The sequence below is a fragment of the Pezoporus flaviventris genome, unplaced genomic scaffold, assembly GCF_033815535.1.
Source record: "Pezoporus flaviventris isolate CSIRO_AGI_PZ_B2104156 unplaced genomic scaffold, CSIRO_AGI_Pfla_v1 ptg000015l, whole genome shotgun sequence".
Lineage (NCBI taxonomy): Eukaryota > Metazoa > Chordata > Aves > Psittaciformes > Psittacidae > Pezoporus > Pezoporus flaviventris.
In genome coordinates this window covers 25,259,257-25,285,300 of record NW_026892563.1, presented here as the reverse complement: position 1 = coordinate 25,285,300, position 26,044 = coordinate 25,259,257, and the positions used below count along the sequence as shown (strand labels likewise).

General features: G+C 38.5%; 1 protein-coding gene across 3 annotated transcripts in view; it reads right to left on the bottom strand.

The window, feature by feature from the left end:
• Positions 1-26,044, bottom strand: part of SAMSN1 (SAM domain, SH3 domain and nuclear localization signals 1) — a 155,782-nt gene that overhangs the window by 26,000 nt on the left and 103,738 nt on the right. For 2 of the 3 annotated variants that reach the window (XM_061453793.1, XM_061453794.1), the window contains one exon: positions 9,938-10,039. The exons of the other annotated variant lie outside the window; for it this stretch is intronic. In XM_061453793.1, coding sequence (XP_061309777.1) covers positions 9,938-9,994 — 57 coding nt within the window. In that variant the 5' untranslated portion in view covers positions 9,995-10,039. Of the gene's footprint in view, positions 1-9,937; positions 10,040-26,044 lie in introns of those variants that run through there. 3 annotated transcript variants of the gene reach the window in all.

Here is a 26,044-nt window from a genome sequence, read left to right as displayed (position 1 = left end):
CAAACTCAGCCACTGGAGTTGTAATGTTTCTGCAAGCTTCCCTACAGCAAAGCTTAGCCATTAATTCAGTGGCATATGTCAGCTCAGCAGAGCAAGGTCACTCTTCTCTTTCAAGGGGAACCTTTTTAGAAATAATAAAACTGACAGAAAGTTCTTTTTTGCATGCTTTATGTCACCTGAGGTTGAGTGCTGCAGTTAATATCACACAGCTTATAAACATTCCCATCTTCAGCAGTCTCCAACCCACCGGGCTCTTGGAACCTCAACTTTTTTTTTAAAGTAATATAGTGACATCTTTATGTGGGGCAGATATACAGTGTGTAATCCTAAATGAGTAAAACATGAGTAAAATAATGAACAAATCTTTTCTTAGGCTTTTTAGAGGAGAAATTCTGGAAGGCACTAAGAGACTGCTGAGACTGCAGTATGCATTTAGGTTGTTAGTGCTTAGAGAAAAAGATGTAGGATTAGGGACTTTGTCTCCATGGATGCTTGAACCTTTAGCTAAAAGGAAGAACATTTTAAAATGCTGTTGATCCACCTTGTTTCTATCTCACTGTTAACTGTTCCTGTGGGCTGAAAATCTGTATAGGCTTGCAGCGTGAAGAGAACACAAAGATAATTGATCTATTTATGGAATAATTTTGAACTTGTAAGTAAATAAAGATGTGCTAGTCATCTGTTATGATAACTAATTGTGACTGGAACTTATTTATTGGGATACAAATATTACAGAGCATGGTAAACAAACTAACTAGCTGAAGAATAAGATCCAAACAATAGGCCAATTTTTCCCTCCTCATTATCTCCCTTCAGACATCCTGACTACACTTCATTGATGAAACCATAGTGAGATTAGCTGAAATTGCCTTAATGGAGACGCACTACAGCAGAGAAGCAAAATTCAGCGCAGTATTTGTCATCAGTCACTGTGAATTTTCATGTTTCATCAAATATATATGTCAATTTTTTAACATTATTTTTATATTGGTAAAAAAAACCCCAAAACTATACTCATTACAGTGGTTTAACTTTTGAGTCCTTTAAAATGGTGAGCAGTGTCACCATTTTTTCCCCCTCATGTACCCTCCCTTGTCAGAAGGCTGAGTTGCAGTATTGTCTAACTGCCATCCATGGGCCAAAATTATCCTTATTTTCCAGTTGAAGAAAGCACACTGGCACTTCATTGCAGCCTCACAGGTTTAAAAAACTGGACATGCTTGAACAAGATGTGCTTGGAAATCTAAAATATGCTCCTTGGGAATCTGGATTTATAAAATAAATTCTGTAAGCTTTTTGTTTCAGACCAGTATGGAAGCTGAAAGAATGTTCCCAGCTCAGGGTTTCCTTGTGATTTAGCACTGTGTGCTTCCTAGCGCAGAAATGATGATGTGTTAGATTCTGATTTTTCTTTGTAGCAGGATTTCTATAACTGTAATCCTAGGAAAAACTTATCTACTTGTCTGAAGACAAAATAGCATCCTGATTCTGTTGTGGTCACTTTCATACCAGAAATTAATTAATATAATCACAGCTCACTGGGAGTACTGGGCACAGCAAATGGTACTAGTCTGGCATGGGCATATCAATTCCCCTCTTTCTGTTTGATTACCTCTGTGGCATGGGTTTATTGTGATCACAGCTCAGTGGAAAACTACAGTTTCATCTCGTGGAAAACTACAGTTTCATCTCATGAAAAACAAATGTACTAGATCCTTGAGCTGTGTTTTCATTTTGACTCATGGCAAAATTGAGACTGAGCTTTTCACCCCTCTCCTGCTCCCACAACCTCTGTGAAATTCAGGCATAGTTGAGGCACAGAGGCACAGAGAGCAGTGAGGGCTTTTAGGTGTTCTTTGAACCTGAAATTCAAGTCCATACTCCAAATTGTACTCAAATCTGGCCTATCACTACAAAGGGGATTGTGCCAGCTTCAAGGTTTTAAACTTTCATGAACATGTAGGAACACATTGCCTCTTCCCATTCCTTCAGATAGTAACTAAAATCTCAAACACATAGTTTTCAAACATTTTACCACAATTCCCAAGAGACAATTAATCAAGCAAATATAAGCTCTGTTATAGAAACAGGAATAAAATCATGGTAACATCCCAGTACACAATATCAGAAGAGCTTTGTACTGCTGAATGCCTGCTCTACCATCATCAGTCATTTCATATACCCTCTACACAGGCTCTGAGTTGCTCATCCATCAGTGAAGCACGCCCCCCTTCCAGCTCTGTGAAGTGGTTTTTTGACTTAACATCTGATCTTAAAAAAGGAGACTGATGGGCAGAACTATAACAGAAAAACAGGCAACTGAAAGCAACTCATGAGTGGTAAAGCTCAGCATCTGCTTTGCACAGGTGAAGGCAGCAGAGTCGAGCTGAATGTGCTCACTCAGCTGTCTTGGCCACTTTGTCATCTCATCTTCACACATCTGCTTTTGGCTGTGCTGTTGCTAAGTGAAGCTGATTTCTTTATCTCAGAGCTGCAGGCTGTCAGTGACAAAGCTCCATCTCTGTCTCAAACATAATGGTAGAAGGAAGGCATGAAACTGCACCATAGCTTTTCTATGTTTTCTGGCTGAATAGCATTTCTCCAGTGATTCTCTTCTCCCTGAAAAAGCCACAGGAAACACTGCAGAAAAACCTAATGCCAAGTACTCAAGTATTCCAGTAACCTTACGTCGCACTTGCCTTTCAACACACCTTGAAGAACAGCAAACCTACCGCACTTTCTGAATAAGGTCAGCATAATGAAGTAGGGGAACTTGCTATAGTTCTTAAGGAAGCAACCATTCAGCATCCAATGGAAATCAAGTACAGGAGCATGAGGTTACTTGGCTTTTCTTGTGAAGATAATAAATAAGATGAAGACATAAAGGAGTAGGAAAGGGACTAAAACTCCATCCAGAAGCCATATTGGTGCAAAACAGTAGGTGGATCACTAGGTCTTCCCAGAGATTTTCCAGCCTTAGTGCTGGGTGATGGTTAGACGTGACAGACCCTTTGCTGCTGACATTCAGCTTACCAGAAAGATGCCAGTAGATGTTATGACTGGCAATTAAGCAGCCTGAAGACTGTGTACAGAGGAATTTTTTACCCAGCTTTCTGTGTGTTCATGGAATAAACCAAAGAGGTATGGGAAAAAAAGTGGCAGTACAACATATAATATGTATAGTCAAATAAGCAGCTTCCCTAAAGCAGTTAAAAACCTCAAGATTTTTTTCTAGCATGGAATTTTAGCCTCAATTTGAGGAAGAAAAAAAGTAAGAACATGCTCTTGCATGCACTGTAGGTGGAATAAGATGTAAAAAGCTAGAATGGTAAGAGCAGACAGGTACATAGGGTAGATTTCAGTTGGAAAAACATAGGTTTTTCCTATTCATCTTCCTACGGAATATCAACACATGAACAACACACCTTCACCTGATACACAAACCAAAGTTTTTCATAAGGATGGCTTAAAGGACATATGACTTGCTAAATATTGAGAACATATATAATGTGCAGCCTGGTGCCAAGCAGCAAAATGTCTAGCAAAAACACTGACATTGCTAATTTGTGTAAGGGAGTATAACTGTTTCTAACAACTGAAGTAACTCTGCTGTCTCTGTTGCAAGCTTTCAGAAGATAAAGGTTAAAGGATATTGTGATTACAGAGGCCCAGAAGACTTAAACTTTTTCCTTTTCTGGAGTGGGTATTGCCAGGGGTTTCTGCCCACACATCAAGGGGATGATTCTTCTGGCTGAAGTGTTTGTAGCCACCCACGAATCGCTTATATAAGGTTGCCAACGATGACTTTGTAACAACATCATTCTGGATTTATGCTATGACACAAATTACTAGAAGAGTGTTGAAACTTACAGAAAACTGTAGGCCACATCCTCTGCCTTTTCTGCCCATATACAGCTATTGCTTTTTTCCAGCAATGACAGGTATCATGAGCAATGTTCAGCTTGGGGTATTTTGGGTTTCCTAGAGACACAATATTGAAGTAAGTCAACTGGTCTATGAAACTAATTAAAGTATTAGAAGGCAACTAATTCTGATTTATGTCACCTTTGTAACTGTGCTACAGTATTTACCAGAGAGCACAGTTATAAATTATGTGGTTGACAGTCCAGTTTCTAAAAATGGCTGGATAAGGTGGCTCAGACTTACTTCTTGAAATGCTCTTGCTTGCTTAGGAACACAAACATAGAACCAAACCAGATTTGATACTCTTAAGAAAAATTAATATTAATGGGAAAATATTCTCTTCAGGAAATTTGCTCTCAGTTGTTTTTAAATGTTCTGCTATTACGAACTTAAGCCTAGTGAAGGAAAACCAAGACAGGGAAGAAACAAGAAATTACTGAATTATGCACAAAGTTGGTGAAAATTTTAAATGGGCTGTAGTCAAGTGAACACACAAAATAAGCCAGGACTGGACCAGGCCACAGATGTTGTTTTTTTTCCTTTGGCACACAAGCTAGTGAAGAGTTGTGTGAGCCCTCAGTAAGCATGTGTGTTGATATGAACATCAAAATGTGGAGTCTGGTCATCTTAATCAGCCTCCTGGCAAGTGGCATGAGAGAAATGGCTGCTCTTTCCCCACAAAGACTCTGGACCCTTACTTTCTGGTGAGAAAAAAAAATTCCTCATATTTCAAGACCTTACTACAAACGATCTGCTAACATATATGGGAAGACACAAAGAACTTTCTAAAACTGCTTTTGAAAAAAAAAAAAAATTGTCTGATGATCAAGAAGCAAGATAGTAATATAAATGAAGAAAAAAATCCCCAAACCACCAGAGGTAAGAGGAAAAGTAATACGATTGTAGAGCCTTCCACTCTCACAAGAAAAGTAACCCAAGGTTAACTCTAACCTTGTTCTAGTTTCTAGGTTTTTATGAAGCCTGAGGGAGACAGGGAACACCTTCTGAAGTGTCACCCTTTTTCCCTGTCTACACATACATGCTTATTACAAGTATCATTTTTTTTCTTTCTCTGAACCTTCCCTGATAAAGGCCCACAGGTATTTCAACTATAAACCAGGTTCTTTACTTCCTAGGTATTGTCATCCACTTTTGCTTATTTAACACAGTTCAAATGAATTTTGACAAATGCCTTTCTTCAAGAGGCAATGCAGTAAAGACCTTTAATGACAGAACTACGTGTCATCTTTGCCTATAAGCATAAATTTGCACAGCGGGCAGTACGGTGAAAACAGCTTATCATCAACTCATCACATCTCATCATTGTTAGAATGAAATGCAAATGGAAACCAACATCACTTCAGTCATGGTCCTGAAAATTAACATCTGTGATTTTAGCAGTGGTTCATTGATTATGCACTCAGAATTTCAGTGGGAAAGAAAAGAATATAAAACTTGCTATTTTCAGAACTCTACCGGTCTTTACCTTTGAAATAAAATTAAAACCCTCAGCTTTCCTTACTCAAGGATAAATCCTAGTTAATATCCATTAACACTGAGCAATCTTTTCACTGCAGATCTTGTCCTGCAGAAGATCTAATTATGTCTTGATTCTTTTTTTTGGTGTTTAGGTTTGCTTTACCTATTTTCTATTTTCTTTTCTTTAATAAGTGTTCCCCATTGGAGAGTCACAAGCCACTGTTTAAGAAAAAAATTGCTTACAACATATGTCTACACCACAGGCTCCAAAAAGTTAGGCAAGCAATAAACTTTACTCAGATGACAAACCCCACTGAAGTCAAGGGGGTCACTGCTAATTAATTCGTTTTCAGAATCAGGATCAGGCCTCCTGTGAAGAATATATAAAAAAGGGGAAACCTGGCATCAAGTCTATGGCAAAAAATGTATGTTGATGTACATGGAGGCAGGGTTTCATCTAAAGCTTATGAAAAGGAAAATGACTGGTATAAAATAGTATTAGGGAACAAAGTTGCACACTAAAATATTTCCTCCTATTGGATTTACAACTGTGTCCTCATAACCCTGAAAAGAAATAATAGTTTATCATCTAAGTAAGTGAATATTGATTTAATTAGAAGCTTGGACATATTTTTGCCTAAACAGAATGCACATGCATTGACCCTGAGTTGTCTTACCAGGAGTAAGACGATTTTCAAGCACCAAGCACATTTGGAAGCAGAATAAGGAAACAAAACCGTCTCAAACCTTTAGCATAAACATAGATCAGCTGTCATGTAGAATAATGACACAAGACTTCCTTCAGTCAAGCCAGATAAAATGGCACGAAGTCATCTTTTCTTCAGCTTGAAGTAAAGCCAAGAATTATCAAGTAGTTCTCAAGTTTGCTGTGTCCGGAGGAATTTGAGAGAGAGAGAAAGGAATAGACTCTGCCCAGCAGTTTACCTCCTGTGAAGTGGACAAGACAATGTGGTGATATTTTACAGATTATTTGCACCTTCCATTGTCATCTGCACCTGGTCAAATGTGTAAAACAGTACAAAGCGGAGTGGAGAAAAAATGCTTTAAGGGTGTTTTATTTGTATGGTGCCAGGCTACGACAGAAGAACAGATACTGAATAATTTCTTCGAATGTTCTTTTTTTTTTTTTTTACGATCTTTGTAAATTTGCTTCATACCACTCCCCATACACTTATCTGTAACTTCATGAGGGCCAAAGAGGCTAACATCCAGCTGATTTTAGGGGTCTTTCTTTCATCCTCTGAGTCAACTGTTCTCCTCCCCAGCTCTCTTAAGGAGTGGTGGTGCAGACTGCACAAACTCATAGCTGAAACGCATCTAGTAAAAGCATCCTTGCCCTCACTTGCTGTAGTACTCTCCTGCTTTGCAACTAAAACACCAGCAGTGCATGAGACACGTGCTCTCCCTGAAATGAGCTGACTCCAGCCATCAGCATGACCACAAACCTCAGGGCCAGGTGCAAGACCTAGTTTGCTTGACCTCACCTACCTACAAATAACGCTGCAGCTTAGAACAGCTACACCATATAGACCAAGTCATGTCTAGTCTGGCCCGAAAAAAAAGGGGCAGTTGTGGACTGAAAGGAAGAACTGAGAGGAAGCTGCCTCTTGGAGGATGCCCCGAGGGAAGGTGCATAGGATCTGATGTGATAGAAAGTCACTTAAGGCCCTGGATAGACAGGTAGATTAGATTAGATAGGCTTGAAATAGAGAGGTTAGCCCATCACTTGGCTGAATTTCTTCAATATTAAGCACGGTATTTTTAAGCCTTAGGAATTTTCCTTTATATAGAAAATTTTCTGAAAGTGTTTCTCCCACATTTCTCTCCCCATTTTGTCTGGGGTGAAACTGGGTGTAGATTTCTTTTTCCTAAAAATGAATGTTTATTTCCATAGTTTACATACAATGCATTCAGTAGCTATATGCATATCCATGCATACACAACAGCTGCCAGATATGCTAAGAAGTTATTAGCATGACTGTGGCTCTACAGAAATCCTGCTATACAACAACATTATTATTTCATGGCATAGTATCAACATTTTCATAGCAGATGCCGAGAGGTGTAAGATGCTACTTTTTGCCCGGGTAGCACCGAATGCATCTGCACAAGTTCCTTAAGCGTCGCAGTAATAAATAAAGTAAAATAAATGCATTGCACATAGAGAACTGGCAGTTCGATACTGAAAATCTGTATTATTCCTGCACTGGTCATTTATTTGCACACCACTACAAGAGGCATTATATAGGGAGAGCAAATTGCCACATGAAGGGTTTTAACACCAGCCTTGAATTGTACTCCTTCATAGAATCTTTATCAAAAGGCATAACTGGATATTGATATTCTTCACATTAGAAAGTAATACACCCAAATGGATTAAGAAAAAATTTGGTGAAACAGTTGAATTAATGCACAGAAGTTCATACAATTGTGATAAAGACAACTGGTCACTGTGGCTAAGAATCAGTTACTTGAACAGATCTTCATGGTGTTCTCTTTGAGGGCCTAAGGTTGCAAAACTGATTTTCGCTTAACGTCAGGCCACACAGCTCTCCCGTAGGTCATGTGTCAGTCCTGCATGGATGTGTTGGAGACACTGAGACATCTAAGGTGCCTAAAAGCAAGGTGAGGTAACCCAAGACCTCCACAGTGACAACGGCATTCTGCTTCGCAAGTATGAGGAGGTACCTGTGCAGAGCAGGGGCAGCCAGGAAGTGATCTAGGGAAGTCACTTGTGAAATCCTGTAACTTCTGGTAGGAGGTAAGGGCCTGTGCCCCATGTTACCCCATTCTGTATTAAGCAACTTAAGCATTTTAGTTGCTTCCATGTTTCAAAACATGCTACAACAATCTAAGATTTCTATTCTGTACAACATGGGGTTGTCTCCCTCCATGCCCTTTTTGTGAATAGCACATTCAACAAGAGCATTCTCATGGAAAGTTTACAAAATTTTTTGCAAAAGTGGGACTGCTGTAGGTGAATTGTCTCAAAGCACATTACTGAGGCAGAAAGACATCCTGAGACACTTCACCAATGCCTTTCCGTTTTTGTGAACAGTTACAATAAGATAAAGCAGCACAGCAAAGTCAGTGGGTTTGACACTCAGTCAAGTGGTTAGACTTTTTATGTCTCCTTTATACATATGGTGAATGAAACCCATGACATGATATATACATACATATATATACACACACATATATATATATTTGAGAAGCCACAGTGCCATAACATGGAGTGCATTCATGAATGAATAACTGTGTAGAAAAAAATCTAAAAAAATGGAAATCAGCCTGTTGAGGAATATCTTACTTTGGAAGAAGAGAGTAACCAAAACTGGCTTTTAAAAATATTAAACAGACAGGAAAATAAAGCTCATCCACAGTGTCTCCTGGTCATTTCTTGCTTAACCTGTAGTGTAATTAGAGATTAATTATAGTCCTTCTTTGACATTAAAAGGCAGTATTATGATTGAACAGAAGAAAATACATACCATACAACCCAGTGAAATGATTAAGAAAAAATCTGTGCAAAAACGGATTCAAGATTCTTTCAAATACATGGACAAATGTAGTCTAAAACTGCAAGTACAATACTCAGAAGCCAATGCTATGTAAAAACAGAAGACATTCCTGCTGGAATAGTGTCTGCAATAATCTTTCAGGATCCAGAAGTCACTAAGTGAGGTGTATTTCCAAACAATGAGAAGATGGGTCTGTAAACTAGGAGACACTGAGTTACTGAAAACAGAGATATACTATAAAGTTTTTCTAATCTCTTAGTTAAATTTTCAGCATTGATGAATTGAAGTAGAGGCAGATACTGAAGTGCTCAGGTCCAGCTGTAGCCATTTCTCTTCAGGCTTGCAATACACTTACAAAAGTCATTTTGCACCCAATCCACGGTCTGAAAATCAATTTCTAGCACAGGACACATCCTTATGCACCTTGCAAAACTCTCACTCTCTTTTTGCAATTCCAGATTGTGGAAAGTGTCCAGTGTAGCCCATTGGCAATTTATTCAGAATATTTCTTTCAGGCTAAAAGTATAACCATTCCCAGAAAAGTCAAGATGACAAACACTGATTGCCAAGTACCCTCTCCTCCTTTGATTATGGTGATGCAAAAGCAAATTAATATAAGGAACAAATTTAATAGCATTTATAATTCCTTACCAATTCTCACACTGTTTCTTGGGACATCATCAGTTTATCATAGATGAAAGGGAGAGAGGGAATTTTTGTGAGCCCCTTTGTTAAAAACCTGATGCAGAACACATGACAGTAGACAAAGTCCAGTACCAGGATTCTTTAGCACAGCTATAGCAGTTTCACAGTGATGATTCCTTGAAATGGATCATTGGTATTATAAAGTGAGTATATACACATAGATTCCTGATACTATAGCACTGGGGCACTTGCTAGAACATCAGAAAATCCTCAAGCTAGGATTTAAAAAGAAATCCTCCTTTAAAAACTGTTATTATTCATTGACAATAAGAACTCAATATTCTTACCTTTGGCTTTTGACTTTTCTCCTTATCAGACACATTGGATGGTTTTCTCTTCAACATTTTTAATTCACGTTTATCCAGCTGATATGCAACTGCTACTACCTTGTAACCAAACTAAGTACAACAAAGCATACTACACGAGCATACATCGGTTATGCACTTCCTTATTCTATCAGGATGTGACTTCACGCAGCTGCTTTGCAACATGGGTGAGTGAGCTGAAATCTTTGCTTGGGGAGAGAGTGAGGAAAGAAGGGAGGAAATGACAGGGAAAAGAAAGAGAGCGGTGCACTAAGGAGATGAATTGAAAATGAGGACAGGGTTCGGAGCGAGAAATGCCTTAAAACTTATCTCCTTCTGATGACACCACCATGAGGCATCAGCAAGACTTCGGACAAACTCAAGATAATTGTCCTCTTTTCCTCTCTCATTTTCCCCCATTAAGCCTTGTGGCACTAACTGTACCCTTTGTTTCAACTTGGGCTGGGACTTGAATGTGAAGGTGTGCTCCTGTTCAGAGGACCAAGGGATATTATTGCCAAGCAGACAGGCACTGCACTGTGGTACGTGGTCTAGCCGGACCCTGACATCTCCATTTCTCTCGTAGCTTACAGTGATACAATAAAAGCAATGAGATTAAAGGTCACTGTTTGGTGAAGAAGGGAACTTTTCTAAAGCTATGTTTTGCATGGTGGAATATTTTTTTGCCATTCACCAGAGAATTTGGACTCCTTGAAACAGCACTTTGAGCTCTATTGTCCTTGATTTGGTGACAAAATCATGGAGAGAAAAAGCAAGTCAAACAGAAGGCTTATAACAAAGTGACAGAGGTCCTTTATACCCTCTTGAAAAACAACCCAGAGGCTAAATGAAAGTGGAGGTATAAAGACAGCTTTGAATTTCCACTTCATTTTGTTTGACATTATTTGCCAAAGTCAAACAAAAAAAAGTCTTGAGCATCCTAAGTAAAACTTATTTGTTGTGGATCATAGCCCACGAACCCAAAACCGATAAACAATTCCCCATTTTTTGCTGAAAGTTGGAGGCAAATTCTCAATTTCAAACCCCAAGCTTTGAAGCCACCCACAGAGCTTTGATTAAATCTTAATTGACATTACAAATGAAAAAGAAATCTATTTCTAAGTAAGTTGCAAGAAAATGTTCCAGAGTAAGTGTCAAAAAAACAACCTTGGTGAATTTTTTCATTTTGTTTTTCAAAATTTTGGTAACATTTTTTCAGAATTTTTTTTTTCAAGCAAATCTATTCTAAGCAACTTTTGCTCCTAAGTTTTGCATAGATGAAACATCTTTTAAAAAAGGAAGCCACTGTGGAGGTCTTTTGCACCAAATAAAAATTCCAAAGTCCTTGTGAATCCACATACTCACTACACAGACCTTTCTTTCTCTATGCCATTCCTTTAATGTTAGATCTGGCTGAACTCCAGGTTCAAGGAAAGCTAAAACTAGAAACCATCCAGACCAAAAAAGAACTGATGGTTGAAAGGTGGTAAGAAATGCACAGGTTTTATTTCCTACTATTCCCAGAAACACTTCTAACTTTTGAAGCATGCATGAGGATACAATGAGTAATAGGCAAGTAGTCTCTTGGCTGAACTGTTCTTACCTTCCTCTATCATAGGAATACTCCAGGTAGGGTTAAGTCACTAGTCATCAGATTGATTCCCTTTTCAATTCGTTATTTGGAATTTTATTTAAATGTTCAAGAAAAGTTTTGGAGGCCTACATGGATTCTGATGGGTGGGTGACTGAATAGACTGAGACTTATTGAAGAAAGGATAAGTATTATATGCTAATGGTATAATGAGGTTTTCCTTTCCAGACTTTCTAAGGACTGGCTTGGTAAGAAGGGGTGGAGGAACTGGGGTTAATGTGCTGAAATTCTTTGAAATATAATGCAAGACCATTCTGTAGGTTATTTAATTGCAGTGGAGAACATGTTGAACCTCAGCCCTTTAACCAAGAGGTTTTGCTTCACATTTTAATGAGAAGTACACTAATCTAGAACAGAGCTGAATTTATTATTGGCATTATCAATAACAAAATAACACAGTTCATAATAACTGTTTTATTAATAATGAAAATTAAATAATAATAACTCTGAGAGGTACGCTTTTTTTCTATATCTCATAACACCACCTGAAAAGTCCATTTAAGTTTCTAACCATAAGGAGGTTTTACCATGGATATTTAATCAGTCTTAGCAATTCAGTAGGGCCATATGTTGTTATAAAAGTTATATGCATGCTTAATGGTAATTAAACCTGATTATTTATCTACATAGATGTACATAGCATTATATTGTTTTTCTTTTTAGTCTGTTCCAAACATATTAGATCAGACTCTGTGATGATTAGACTATGATTTCCCATCTCAGGCCACTCTTAAGATCTTTATGATTAATAAAATGGGAACTCATCTGAAGAGTAATATATGAGCTTCCTTTCTGTAGAATATTTATTGTTAAACAGGAAGAAAGAGGCTATTTCTCTTACATACAGAGATGTAGTACTCACCCATATCTATTTCCTTTCCTCATCCACATATCAGAAAAATTATAGCATCTTGAAAGCTGACCTGATTATGTTCTTGCCCTTGGAAGGCTGACCCACACTAGTTTTAAAAAGTAACAAAGTGAAGAAAATCAAACATATATAACATTAAGTTCATTTAATTTAGTTAACCAATACATTTCAAAAGGAGCAGTTTTGAATTAAAAATTAATAATAAGCTTGGTGCTTATATCCTCTGTATTTAAAGCTAATTTTTCAAAGGGAAATGAATATCTATGTAGAATTAAAAAGAAAATTCTCATACTTAGCTTTCTGTTGGATATGACTGCAGCTGACTTATTCCCTTTCCTTGCTGGTCTTTGAACCTAATCCAAACCCCAGTGAAATCAATAGATGTTTTACAGGTGAATTTTATGGGGCTTGGGTTGACTTCTCCATCCTGAAATACCCAGGCAATGCCATTCTTCTCTCTGAGAATTCTGATGGGGAAAAAGGCTATCCACTTAAAAATAATTATGAAAACCCCATGAGAATGATTCCCCCATTGTTATATTTATAAAAGGCAACATACTTTATAGCTTATTATTATTATTATTATTCAATTTTAATTAAAGGACCATGATGAATTGTCCTGGATATTCAAGTACTTTATGTGCATTCTTCCGACATCATAGCAAGTGCCACAACAGTTCCATATCCCCTCAATGGCTGCATCCAGTTACCTTGCCTTGAAAGGGTAGATTATTTCCAGTCTAAATCGTAACTGTAAACTTGTCCTTTCAATACTTGATTATTCTGCTAAAACTAAAAAGTAGAGTTCAAAGTAGATTGAAGAGTTTAGCATACTGGCCACCTGTTAAAATGGCAAATTAAATGAGACTTTATTCATATTAGCAAATTGTTTTTCATTGTTCGACAGACAAATCTGGTCCAAGTTTAACCAGAGACTCAGGGATACCTTGGGGCTGCACATGGCTTTCCCAAATGCTAAACAATCCCAGAGTGTGTTAGTCTGTTTATTTTAATTAATATAGGACTTGTATGTTGCACAAGAAAGGAATCATGCTTCAGCCTCTGGTTTTATGGCCATGCCTCTCCTTGTATGATCTAGCTCCCTTAGATATTGCAGAAATCTCAGAATAGCAAGTGGGGCTGAATGAATAATTTGCAGTGAATAATTTACTTAACAAATTTAATCTGTGCTTCCTCAAGGAATGTTCACGAGCAGAAGACAATTTCCTCAGATGCATTAATTATGGGCCAGAACATAGCTACATACTTCTCTCTCCTGGTCTAATCTAATCAAGGGCCAGCCACAGTTACAGTCACTTCTCAGTAGAGCTCTCTCCATAAACTACCATGTCAAAGACTGCAGAAACTAAAAAGAACAAGTGTGAAAAAGTGAAGTTAAGCCATCCCTCCCCTGACAACAATCCATGGAAGAAACCAGATGTTGCTGACTAAGCTGCCTTTACAACTATTTAAACAAAACACTGGGTTTTAATTTTAGCTCCAACGATCAAGGGTGTGGTTTTCCATTGGGATGCTGGGGAATAGAGCTGGATACTTTAGGTCTTATCTTCAAAACTCCCACACTCACCACTGAGAGCATTCAGAACTTAGTACTGAAAACTGGTCCAAAATGCTTAGGGTTTTCATGTAACTGTGTGTAATTTCCTGTTGAATAGGCTCGTAGGTGCTTTTCATCAAGAATAAAAATGAAGAAGCTACAGAAACTCAGAGTCTTCAAGAGACAAAATGGGATTAAAGAATATTTTAAATTTACACCCTTAATTTGGCAAGTGTGTTGACCCTGTAACAAGAAGATTCCTATCCCATACAAAGTATAATTGTTATGAAACCTGCAGAAACTGGCTATTCAGTAAAGCTAATAACATCTAAAGTTGGCTTCAAAAACTTGATTTTTGCTAAATAATTTATATTGGGGGGACTTTTAATGCTGCACATCCACTGAAATAGCAGGAGGGAACAAGTGGAGTCTAAGCATGTTTAAGCAACTGTCAGGGTGCAGAGAGGCAGGAATAGCTTCATCATGCCAAATCCCAGGAACTCTGAATTTGGCCTTTGTCAGACTATTTGGCTTCCTTCTTATCCTGAAAAAATATGTTTGTGATTTTTCCTTCTGTTATGCTAATCCTTTGCCACTAAGGTCAATGGAGTCACAAAGAAATATGGCAGGGACAGGTTATAGAGAATCACTACTAGAGCTCCTATTGAATTTAAAGATATCTGCTACAAAAAGCCTTTGCAACTCTGTGAGTAAGAAAAAGTGTCTTATTGCCAGGCCCTCAGACTGTGTCCTTGGCATGCTTCCAACACTGCTTGGCAGGAAGGAAAATTAAGTACCAAGAACTTATCTCAAACTTTGAACCCAGCACGTTCTCTTGAACATTAGCAGTAGATGAACAGATCAGTCATACCTACACTATGTCAGGTTCACACTAACACTAATAAAAATCTATACTATTGTGACAGAAGGATTCTCAAGGAGATTGGCTTTCACCTATTCAACAAATCCCTTTCTTATTACCTTGAAGAGTAAAGAGCCAAAGTTGTATCTGTATCTTCTAGATATTCCTGTTTGGAAAACTTCAAGTCAGCAAGGTTGGTGTCTTGTTAGACACAGCCACAGGCTTATCCAGCATCTGTGTAATAATTTCTAACAGAAATATGTGCATCACTTGTGGTTTTCCTGTTCAGTTTATTGTAAGCAGAACACACTTTACTGTGATGAATAATAGAAAGTAACTAGCAGGATGATGCTGCTGTGGGTTCAGGCATGTAAGTGAGCAACACGCAGTTTCTGAGAGTGAATGCTAAAATGTATCTCAAAGCTATGTTGCAATGTTAATGCCTAAAACATCTCAATGGATTCTGTTAGTGAGCACCACCATTACTAATCAGTTACAAGGACATTTTATCCTGTGTAATTTGCAGGTTTATATGACTGTTGTCTTATAGTTATCCAGCTGAAACAGCTTGTCAGAAATGCATTCATAGATAAAGAGTGACAGTTGCCTCTTACATCTATTCAGGAAGCTCAAAAATGAGATTTTCAATAAAGGGAGCTGATATAAATTTAGGCTCTCTGTTTTAATCTCATACACAAAACATGACATGCTTCATTCAGCATTTAGAATACCAGCTTAGTGCACAAGCGCTGGCATCGCAGCGGGGGTTTTTTTAAGGTGTGTACATGATGTGAGCCAGCCTCTCTCTGATTAGAATCAAGATCAACAGAAGTAAATTCTGGTTAACTCTAATGCACAGCCTGCTGTCAGGAAACTCTTTGTAGTTTGAACCATCTTTTACCAGTAAACATCTCCTGCTGAATTTCTTCACTGATGTCAGAATGTCAAGTCGCTGTACCATCACAGCAGTAGGACTGCTGTACAAACGCTAACATGAAAAAGAATAAAGTGTGGTACACTGCATATTCCCTTGCAGAGCTTCAATTGCATTTTGTTCTAGAGGAAAATGCTATTCTTCCTTTCTCCTTGAACATGGTTTCAAGTGGGTGAAAATCATAATTTGGAAGTGACAGAGAGGGAAAAGATGGCCTTACTTGTAATTGGTTCTAAAACTCTACTCTGTGATTGCTGCACCCTGTCCTGATCATGGTTAATGCCAGGCTTGCCTCACTCGGGGTTTCATGGGATGCTTCGGCTGTGGCTGAATGGTCACAATTGAGTAAACTGCCCCTGGTCAGCTGGTCCACACTAACATGGGGGGAATTTGCTCTTAGCCCATCAGCAAGATGAAGTAAAGCACAGTCACATAAATTTATTTCATTAAGAATTTAAGACAATGTGCTTTATCTCAGGCTGTGAGATAAAAGCACTCACAGGGACAGTCATGGTATTCAGTAGGTATAAGGTAACTACTTATATGTCTGTAACTCTCAATTTGGAGAGAGAGGCGAATGGAAAGCAGAGGCTGTCCCCAAAATTGTGCTGTATGGAAAAAGAGATGCATGTTTTGCCTCTTCACAAATCCCCCAATTTTCTTGCAGGTTCCCACTACCAATCTTGATCTTCTTTTCATTGTGTTATTGAACTCCTTCCCCTCTCACTTTTCCACAAAGTTTTGACTCACACCGTACATACCACTTCTCCAGAGAATCTTTTTTACCTCCTACCATCACCTATCTGATCCTTTTACTTCTTTCATAACATGTATTATTTTGTGTGTTTTCTGTCTCCTTTGCCTTGCTGCTACCACAGAAAGTAAAGGTTGGTGAAAACGCAACAAATTTTCCCTCCAACAGCTCCATGATCTGCTAGAAGTCCCACTGAGCTATAGACTGGAGAGGAGTTTCAATCCAGGAGCAGCACAACCCTGAAAGCTCTGTATAGGCCTGTTAGTTTACAGCAAGTAGGTTTTTTAATATATGTACAAACTGTGAAGAGAAATGTCAATAGTGTACTTCTCTAGTTTGGGAGGTGAAAGTTCACAAAAGTCTTTGAAATATCTTTGGGTTCAAACACCCCTATAAACCAAAATAATAATACCTAATCCCATAAAAATTAGCACAATCACATACCATACACACACAAACTCATTAGATTAAGAAAACAATTTTTTAAAGCCAAGGGAATTCAGAATTAATACTGTATATGATACCTGAATTTCACCCTGTATTTTATGATGCAGTTGTAGTGATGCAGCGCTAGTATTTACCACATTTTTTCTATTGTATATGTCTCTCATACATATTTGTCTCTCTGCAAAGGGTGACTCTGAATAGGGGTGTCAGAGCCTGTAAATAAACTCTTTGAACTTCTCATGCTCAAGCTGGTATGTGTATTCTTGCTTGTGCAACAACTGTCTGGTGTGTAAAATAACATACTGTCCTATATTGCAAATGAAGCCTGAGGCGGACAAGTCAAGTGATTTGTCTAATATCGCACAAGAGGTATGTAGAAGTGAAGGGAATCAAATCTGCATTATCTACATCCTTAATTACTGGATCATGATTCACAGAGTTAAGGAAGCCATGCTGCTTGGAGAACTGGAAAAAGGATTTAGTTTGTCATCATATTTCAGTGAAATGCCAAGAAATTTTCTTAAAACTTCTTTACTTTGCAGTTGATCATTGACTGCACGTAGTCAGCAGTTTTTGACCCTGTGGTTAGATGTGCCGAAAATTTGAGTGAATATAGCTGCAAGCAAAGTTTTGGGAGTTTGGCTTCAAGTCCTTCAGACTACAAATTCTGAATAATACACTGCCTATCTTAAAATGGCCACCAGAATTAACTGAGTTGCTTTTTTTCAACCTGTACACACCTTGCTGTAGGATGTGAGCTGTTATCTGTATTTATTTGAGAACAAGAACTATCTTGTGAGCTAGTGTGACAGCTAACACACTAGTCCCCTGTCGTAATGAGGTCACACATTGCTGTATTGCCATGCTGATTAGTTTTAAGGGAGTTATGTTGAAGCAATGATGATCTGTGGGGAAGGAAATCTAGGTATTAAACCACCCACATAATCCAGATCTAAATATAGAAACCACCGAAATATCTGCAAAAGTTTCTGTCTCATGATCTTAAACTATCTGAACTCTTGATTTTTCCCACTTCCCACGTATGGTTTGTCGTAATTTCTTGTGGTGTGCTGTCAAACGTAAGTTGTAGGTAGAAGTGAATGAGAAGTTTCAAGTCATTTAACCTAATGAATTTGGTCCTTTCACGAAAAATATTCAGCCAGATTTCTTCAAATGGATTGGAGTGTAAGCACTTCCAGAAAGAATTATGTTCAAGTTTCCAATTTGCTTTGCTTATGTATTGGGGAAGGTGAACTTCTTCAATCAATTAAATGTCACAGAAAGTCAGTCCAAAAATTTCATTAGCACAGGTGAATTCCTTCGAAAATAAAAGAGAATACTGAGATACAAATAATTGGGTACAAACTGGAACACAAGAGGTTCCACTTAAACTTGAGAAGAAACTTCTTCTCAGTGAGGGTGACGGAACACTGGAACAGGCTGCCCAGGGAGGTTGTGGAGTCTCCTTCCCTGGAGACATTCAAAACCCGCCTGGACGCATTCCTGTGTAACATTATCTAGGTGTTCCTGCTCCGGCAGGGGGATTGGACTAGATGATCTTTCGAGGTCCCTTCCAATCTCTAACATACTGTGATACTGTGATACTGTAATTGTCCGGTTCTTTTTGAAAAGCCCTAGCCCTTGTCTTCTAATGATCTGTTCGTATACTTGAAGGTATTTAAACAGCAGAATTAGAGGTGTGTCCAATGTGTTTTACTCCCAATCTTATTTTCAGGCCCTATTCTTGTTCATTTTACCCACAACTACTTTTTCAAAGCTGGATGAAAGCCTGATATTCAAATTAAATTTTCAGTTTCTAAAAACAAGTTTGAAATGATGCGAGGCATACCCTGCTTTTGGAGAATGTCACAACATAAGTACTTCTTTAACTGGGCTTTGAAACACCTTCATTATAATAATGCTGCAGCCCTGGAAATTTTAATGCCTTTCTGGCACTGCAAATCCTCAGTCTTCCATTTATGCCATTGCTGAGCACGGGTATCATGTGACTTTTCCTTCATTTCTATGTGAGGGAGCTGTAAACAGAACTAATTTCTCCTGATTTATGGAAGGCTTGTTTTACAAATAGACTTTACAGGAACACTTTAAAGCATACAAAAAGGACTTACCAAAGAGAATAACTTGGTCAATCTACAGTCATAAAAGAAGCAAGCAAACATAATCAGCTCCTGAGCCAGCTCAGAATGTCCAGAAAATTAATGTTCCCCAAAAGAAAAGTCATTTGAATTAGCTACAGAAGAAGACAAGGGATATCAGTCCTTATTGTATGCACTGCTACCTATCACTTAACGTATTCTTGTAACTTAAAGTCAGTAAGGATCTCAGGGTCATTCTTAGGTTGTGGCTTCTTTACCAAAGCCTTAGCCTCAAAATCCTTGTCAAATTAGTCATGTGGGTAGCACTATAATTTCAGCTTCATCAGGGACACTGAAGAAATCTGAAGCTAAGCTTGCCTGTTTTTCTGAATAAAGATGAGCACACATAAAGGTATCCTGAGCTACTACAAGCACAGTGAAGATTAAACATTTTGACTACAAACAGGAAGCTTGTCACCAACTCAATAAGCACAAGATCAGGATAAAGTTTAGGTTTCAAAAGTGAATCTATGCAGAAATAAAACTGCATTACTTTGTGTAAGGAGATAAATTGCACTTATACATTGAAGGCTTGGACAGGAAGATCCCAAGGCACCTGATGGCTTCATTGGTCAAAATGTTCCTGTCAGCATCAAGACCCAATGCATTAGTACAACACAGCCTGTATTAGCTGATTCATTCAACAGGAGTGCTGCTCAAGCAGAGTAATGTATACCTTTTTTTTCCTGCCTTTTATAGTGTATGGGAAGAAATGATAGCTTTTAAAATGTAGCGGTTTTAACACAAAAATACAAGAAGAAAATTGTCAATTGTAAAATATCGGACTGACAGAGGATCACAGAAGGATAATATCACAACATGTATATAAAGCAGCAGACAGACAATGCAATCTATTTCTTTTGGTATGCAAAAGTGCATAATTTTGGCAGTTCTAAAGGATGCTAAGAGGAAGTTATCCTTTCATCAGTTTGTTATCAACAACTGCACTTAGTTTAATTATATTTTGACTCTTAATCATGTTTTCTCATGAAGGAGGTAGCATTCCTTTTCTCTATTAAGAATTCATATGCCATTTACAAAGAATAAGCATATCAAATGCACAATTTTCCCTGCACTTTCAACAATTATATTCCCTTTCACACTACATTCATGACAGTAGTCCAAAATAACCTTTCATGTCTCTCTTTAGCGGTAGCTCTGTTGTACCTAAGAGCTATGTCAGAAGCAAACCCATGAAATCTGGTGAGGTCAACTGAAATTCTTCTGCAGTTATCTGTAGCCATATTAAAGATGTTGTGGTATTTCAAAATATCTACTGCAAATAAATTTACCTAATTACCATTCTGCCTTATATACACTAGCAAGTACCAGCAATCCAACTTTACAGAACACTGCAGCAATGTTTAGAGGGGAAAGTTTAGAATTGTTAAGCTTTTTAGTAGAGTTAGGTATACATGCCTCTAAGATTAATGGAAAATGTGGCATAATTTCCAATATAGCTAAGAAAATTCTAGTAAGGTATTAAAAATATGAAATAGGACGAGATTTAACAACAGCATCAGATTTTTCATGCTTTTTAAAACCTGCTTTGAGACTGCATGGTCAAAATGACCACAGATGAAGATATTCAATTTTTCACATTACTATACAAGAAGTAGCAAGACCACTGTAGAATGTAGAATGGCTGTGGCAGATATTTGCTATCAGCACCATGCAATATTAAGGCTGGACACTCTCTCAGGCTCCTGTCTTCTAAGCACAAAGCTTGAGAGATGATGCCTTGCACTTTGAGAGATGATTTTCTCTCACTTTTTGCATTTAACTGAAGAAACCTACACAATATTTACTAACTTCCTGATGTAATAGTTAAATAAAGCTCCCTGTGACAGGAGCCAAAGTAAAACTCTACAGACACTGAAGCATCAGAAAAGTGAGTGCACTTTAGTTCACTAGCATTTGTACCTTTCTGAGTCCATATTTGCTTGATATTTCCAGGAAAAGTAAACACTGAAAATTGAGTCATGGGTCTTGATTTTTCCCGCATTTAAAATCAAAGCCATTCAAATTTCACCAGCATTTGACTACAACAGACACACATAAATATATCACAAATGCCACCCCCTTACGACGCTTAAAATTCAAAATAAGCTTTCACAAGGTTTTGGAACAGACTGGGAAATAGTGAGTTTCCTTGAATTTAACCATGTGCTAGATCCAGTGGTAGCACTGTTCCTTTTTGTCAATCAGTTCACGTATCTCTGAAGGTTCTGCAGCCTGGAAAAAACGGGGGAGTTCCTATCTATCTCTTTACCTTGCAAGAGACATGCTGAGTACACAGGGTGAAGGACTGAGCTGGTGGGCTGATGCGGAGAGGAGGGTAACAGACCATATTGGCTAGAATGTTATAAAAAGCAACGAGAAACCTGTCAGAGGGCTTATAAATGAAGATATGATAAGACAAAAGAGAAGCAGCTGGGGACAGTTTCATATCTTAGAAAACAAATCCTATTTTCATGTCTCAGCCACAGCTTATCACCTGAAAACCCATCGTCACAGTCTTGACTGTGCTGTTTGCTGCCACTGTCTTGGCTGCTCTTCATCTCTTCACTGAGCAGATTTTGGGCCTCAGTTTGGGTACCACTGCTCAGGACTTCCCAAGTAGACATGTCTACAAAGAGTCAAAGGGAGATGCTGGGAAATGGCTTGTGTGGCAAGAAAGCTATCCAGACCAGGAGGAAAGCAAAGAGCCACAAGGTTGCTGAAGTGGCCATAATAACAGGGCTAATGCAACCATGATAAGACCAGAACACATTCCTGAAAGGAATATGGAGAGAATACATACAGGCATCGGCATAAAGTCACTTACAGCTTTTCAAGACTGATTGTTCATTCCACCACAATGTAATGCATTCATATTGAATAGAAACCAGACTTCTGAAGCTTTCTACTCTCCTTTCAACCTCAAAATGTGAGAGAAAAGTAATCTTGCTCTGCAGCAGCCTTAGATTTTTTCTTTCTCCTCACAAAAATCCATGTTTCCTCTAGCCTTGGGAAATACCTTCACCTTTTCATTCTCATTGAATACCAAACACAGGTTGCAACAGGTAAATACTCTTATTGTATCAATAACTAAATTGTGTTCTGTTAAACCTAACCACGCTTCTAAGATACTGTGAGAAACACACTACCAGTAGCTCTCTGCTGATTTTTCACCAGTAGAAAATGTCATCTCCTCTCCCTTTTCTCTAAAGGGTGCCTATGTCATCCTACAATCACAGCTTCCATATTGCACAATTACTGGAGAGTGGATGGGTCAGCCAATGAAGTAGCATGTGTTGAGGGAGAGGAGAAAGGGACTCACGAGCTTGTGTCTCTCTGTCTCAGGCTATTCAAGACAGTCTGGGAACCCCTTTGTGAAGAGCACCCTTCAGCTGTGACCCCACCATGTGCTTCACTCTGTGCCTGTTTCAGGGCCAGTCAAGCCCATCAAGCTGTTATACTTCCCAGGTTTCTGACTGGAATTTCCATGATTTTGACTAGATTTTCCATGCCTTACATGAGGTTGCAAAAGCCTTACACACTTGCACAGGTTAAGAAAAAACAACAGAAGGCTGAAATGACTTGTATAAAGTTATATGGACATGGCACTTCAAAGTATACACTTTGTTTGGGTAGTAAAGTTCTTAGCATATGAATAACAGAAGGGCAGCTTCTAGTAACCACAATTAAAAGAAAAGAGAAAAAAAATAAAAGCCTGAGCCAGATAGCTGAACTGTCTGTGCAGGGCTAAGCTTGAGGAATAAAAAGAAGTATAAAAATAAATAGCCTTCCACATTAAGGTCAAATGGTTGTTAAAGTGGTGTCTGGACAATCTTTTTTTCCACCCACTGCCTGATTTTTAGCTGATTCATAATATTACAAACACCATCCTGGATAACTCATTTCTCTCCCCAGTATACTTTGTGGCTAGATGAAAATATGCAGTGTAGAAGTTCCTTTATCCAGGCATACATTTTTGCTGAAGTATTCAGTAATTTTTAAAAATACATTCTTCCATTTTCTAAAGAAGAACTATTTACAAATCATATCCTTTTTGGGAGGAATATCAGTAACAATAATTTCACATGGCAATCTTGACACACCAAAAAAAATCAATGCCCTGTGTTGCCCCTGGCAACTTTTTGATCAACCACTAATTATATTGTAAACAGCTGAACAATGCAGAAAAAGATGACTTGTGTCTAAGTTAACTTTGCACAAAGTTGCTAACGGTGCACTGTAGCTATAAAACAGTAATGCAGCACACTCAGTTCTGTATTTAATTAAAAGAAAGAAATGCAGACTTCTAAAATGTTTTCGTAATACATGAAGGTGGGCAGGATGGGTGAGGTTTGAGTTGTCTCCAGCATCCCTGTGCTGGAGGCAGGCAGCTAACACATTTATTGTGCACCTAACCGGGGAAGCTGAAGCAAGGGTAGCTGGAGGAGTTTGGTGAGCCTTTTGTAGCTGAAGAAGGATGTGACTTTTGCAGTTTTTTCTTACAGTTCTTGTTTAGGTGACCAGTTTGGGTGATCTTTTTATTGTTTTAGGTGAAACAAACAATGGCAATATGAAACACCGTAAGGGAGGCTGTGTAAAGGGCCGAGGAGGAGGAAAGGAAGAAGAAGGGATTGAATGGAAAAAAACGGTAGAAAGGAATTAGGATAACGCATATTTTATCTCTCTGAACAGCAATCTACCATGATGAGACCCAGGTCTTTTTCCTTGTGATTAAGGAAGAGCACTACTTAATTTACTATCTGCAATTCAAGCTTTAATTAAGGGTAGGCTAAACCAGCTTTGCTGACGTTGCTGAGATGAGTCTGGATAATATCTATCCAACCTAGATATCTGTCTGTTTCCCAAAGCAGGTCAGCCACAGTTTGTTGATGGAACAGCACAGTCTTGGATCTTAGTTTTGCATCTACCAGTTTTGCTTGTTTGTCTCAATTCAGGACATACCAACTAGTATTTCAGTAGTACATCTCAGGCTATCTCCTCCACATCATGCTGCAGTAAAGATAATAGAGTAGTAGCCTAGCCAAGATCAGCCAAGAAAATGAAATGATACTTTACTTATAGAATCAGAAAGAGTATCATGGAATATATTTGGTTTACACTAATAAGTAAATCAACATCAGAAAAAACATCTGCATCAGCCCCAATGTCTGATCCCCTCATAAGAAAACCACTAATGTCAGCTTGTTTGATTCTTAAAAAAGCAAAAACTGAAAATCCAGCCTTTGTAATCTTCAATTGAACCAGTTGGTGGAATGCAAATGCAAAGAATGAGATGTCTTGCCATTCCCTGTAATCTGAATCTAAAGACACTAAGCCCACAGAGATACATTAAAGTCAGGGAGCCCATCAGAAGAGCAGATGGCAAAAGAAACAATAATGCAGAAAAAAAACCACTAAACCTCTTGCTGGCACTTAATAGTAACATGGGTAGGACAAATCTCACCAGGATAGAGAACATTAACAGCCTGTTTGTGACAAAATGAAATAAAATTATTTGAATTGACTCACTCTCATAAATCTGACCGACACATCTATTATTACTATTTTGTCCTGGGACTTCAGCCTTAACTTGTGATGCTGAAAGTTGCTTTCGTTAGAAGCAAACATATGATGGAGCCCAGCACCCCTGACACAATTCAGTTTCTATGGAGTCCTATTTACAGGCAGACAGGAGGACTCACCTGACAGAGCACAGCCTATGTTCACAGCTACCGGCCTATTTCTGCCAACAGTCTGCCCTGAAGCTCTGTCTCCAGGGGCTCTCCCTGGGAGTCTGCAGTGTTGAGGCTGTCCTGGGTTTCACTGCTGCACCTTTCGTAGCTTTTTATATGGGTAGTTTGCTTTCTCTCTCTTTTAATTACAGTTCCATCAATTAAAGCTTTAGTCTTTCTCTTTTCTGTGTCGAATCCCAGGAAAATCTTCTGAGCTACTTTCAGCTAGATAAACCCCATGTTTCAAGTGGTGCCTGTTGTTAGGTGTCATTGAAAAGAAACTGAATTATTACCTCCATGTATTCAGAAATACGGCTGCTATAATGACCCCCACACTTATGTGTGTGCATCTTTCCTTACGACATATGAACATACATTAGAGGAAATGCTGTTTTCAGCAGGAGACCCTCTGATCTAAGGTTATGGCTGCTCAGGTCTCCATTTGAACACTCAGCTGGCAGGTTTCAGCAGGTATCTTGCCTCCTGTGGTTTAGATGCACTTTCCTGGGATCTGGCCTCGTTGCACAGTGACAACCAGCTCTACTCCTTGGGCACTCTAGAGGGAATGGGCATAATGGGAAAAGAGGCTCTTTACTTCTTTCCTCATATATTTCAGTCAACCAGTCATCCTCCATGCGCTTACCACTATGTGGAGTGCCACAAGACCTGCTCTGCCCAGTAAGAAGAGGGAGAGAAGCCTCATTGCAGTGTCCATATTTTGTATATCTCACCAAGTAAAGTTGTTCTCAGTTTTGTTTTTCCCATCCTAAATAGCCTTCAAAAAAAAAAAAAAAAGTCCAGCTATTAAAATAGAAGAGCCTCCTCCAGATAGCTATCCAGAGAGATACTTTCAGACCAACATTAAACTCTACTCCTTTGTATCTGGCCTTAAAAACTTCTTGCTGCCACAACGGTAATTGCAGAAATAGGCTCCACCAGCTGAGCTGATCCAAGAAGGCAGAAATGCCAATGCCTCTTAGACCTCTGACATCTGTCTAAATAACTTGTGCCCTTTACTAATAATGCAGTGACCTCTAGGGGCCTTATCCAAGCCCACTGGCTTCATTGTCCCTCACTGACTTAGCCCAAACTTCCAGAACATTTTCTAAGCCTGGAAGGATGAG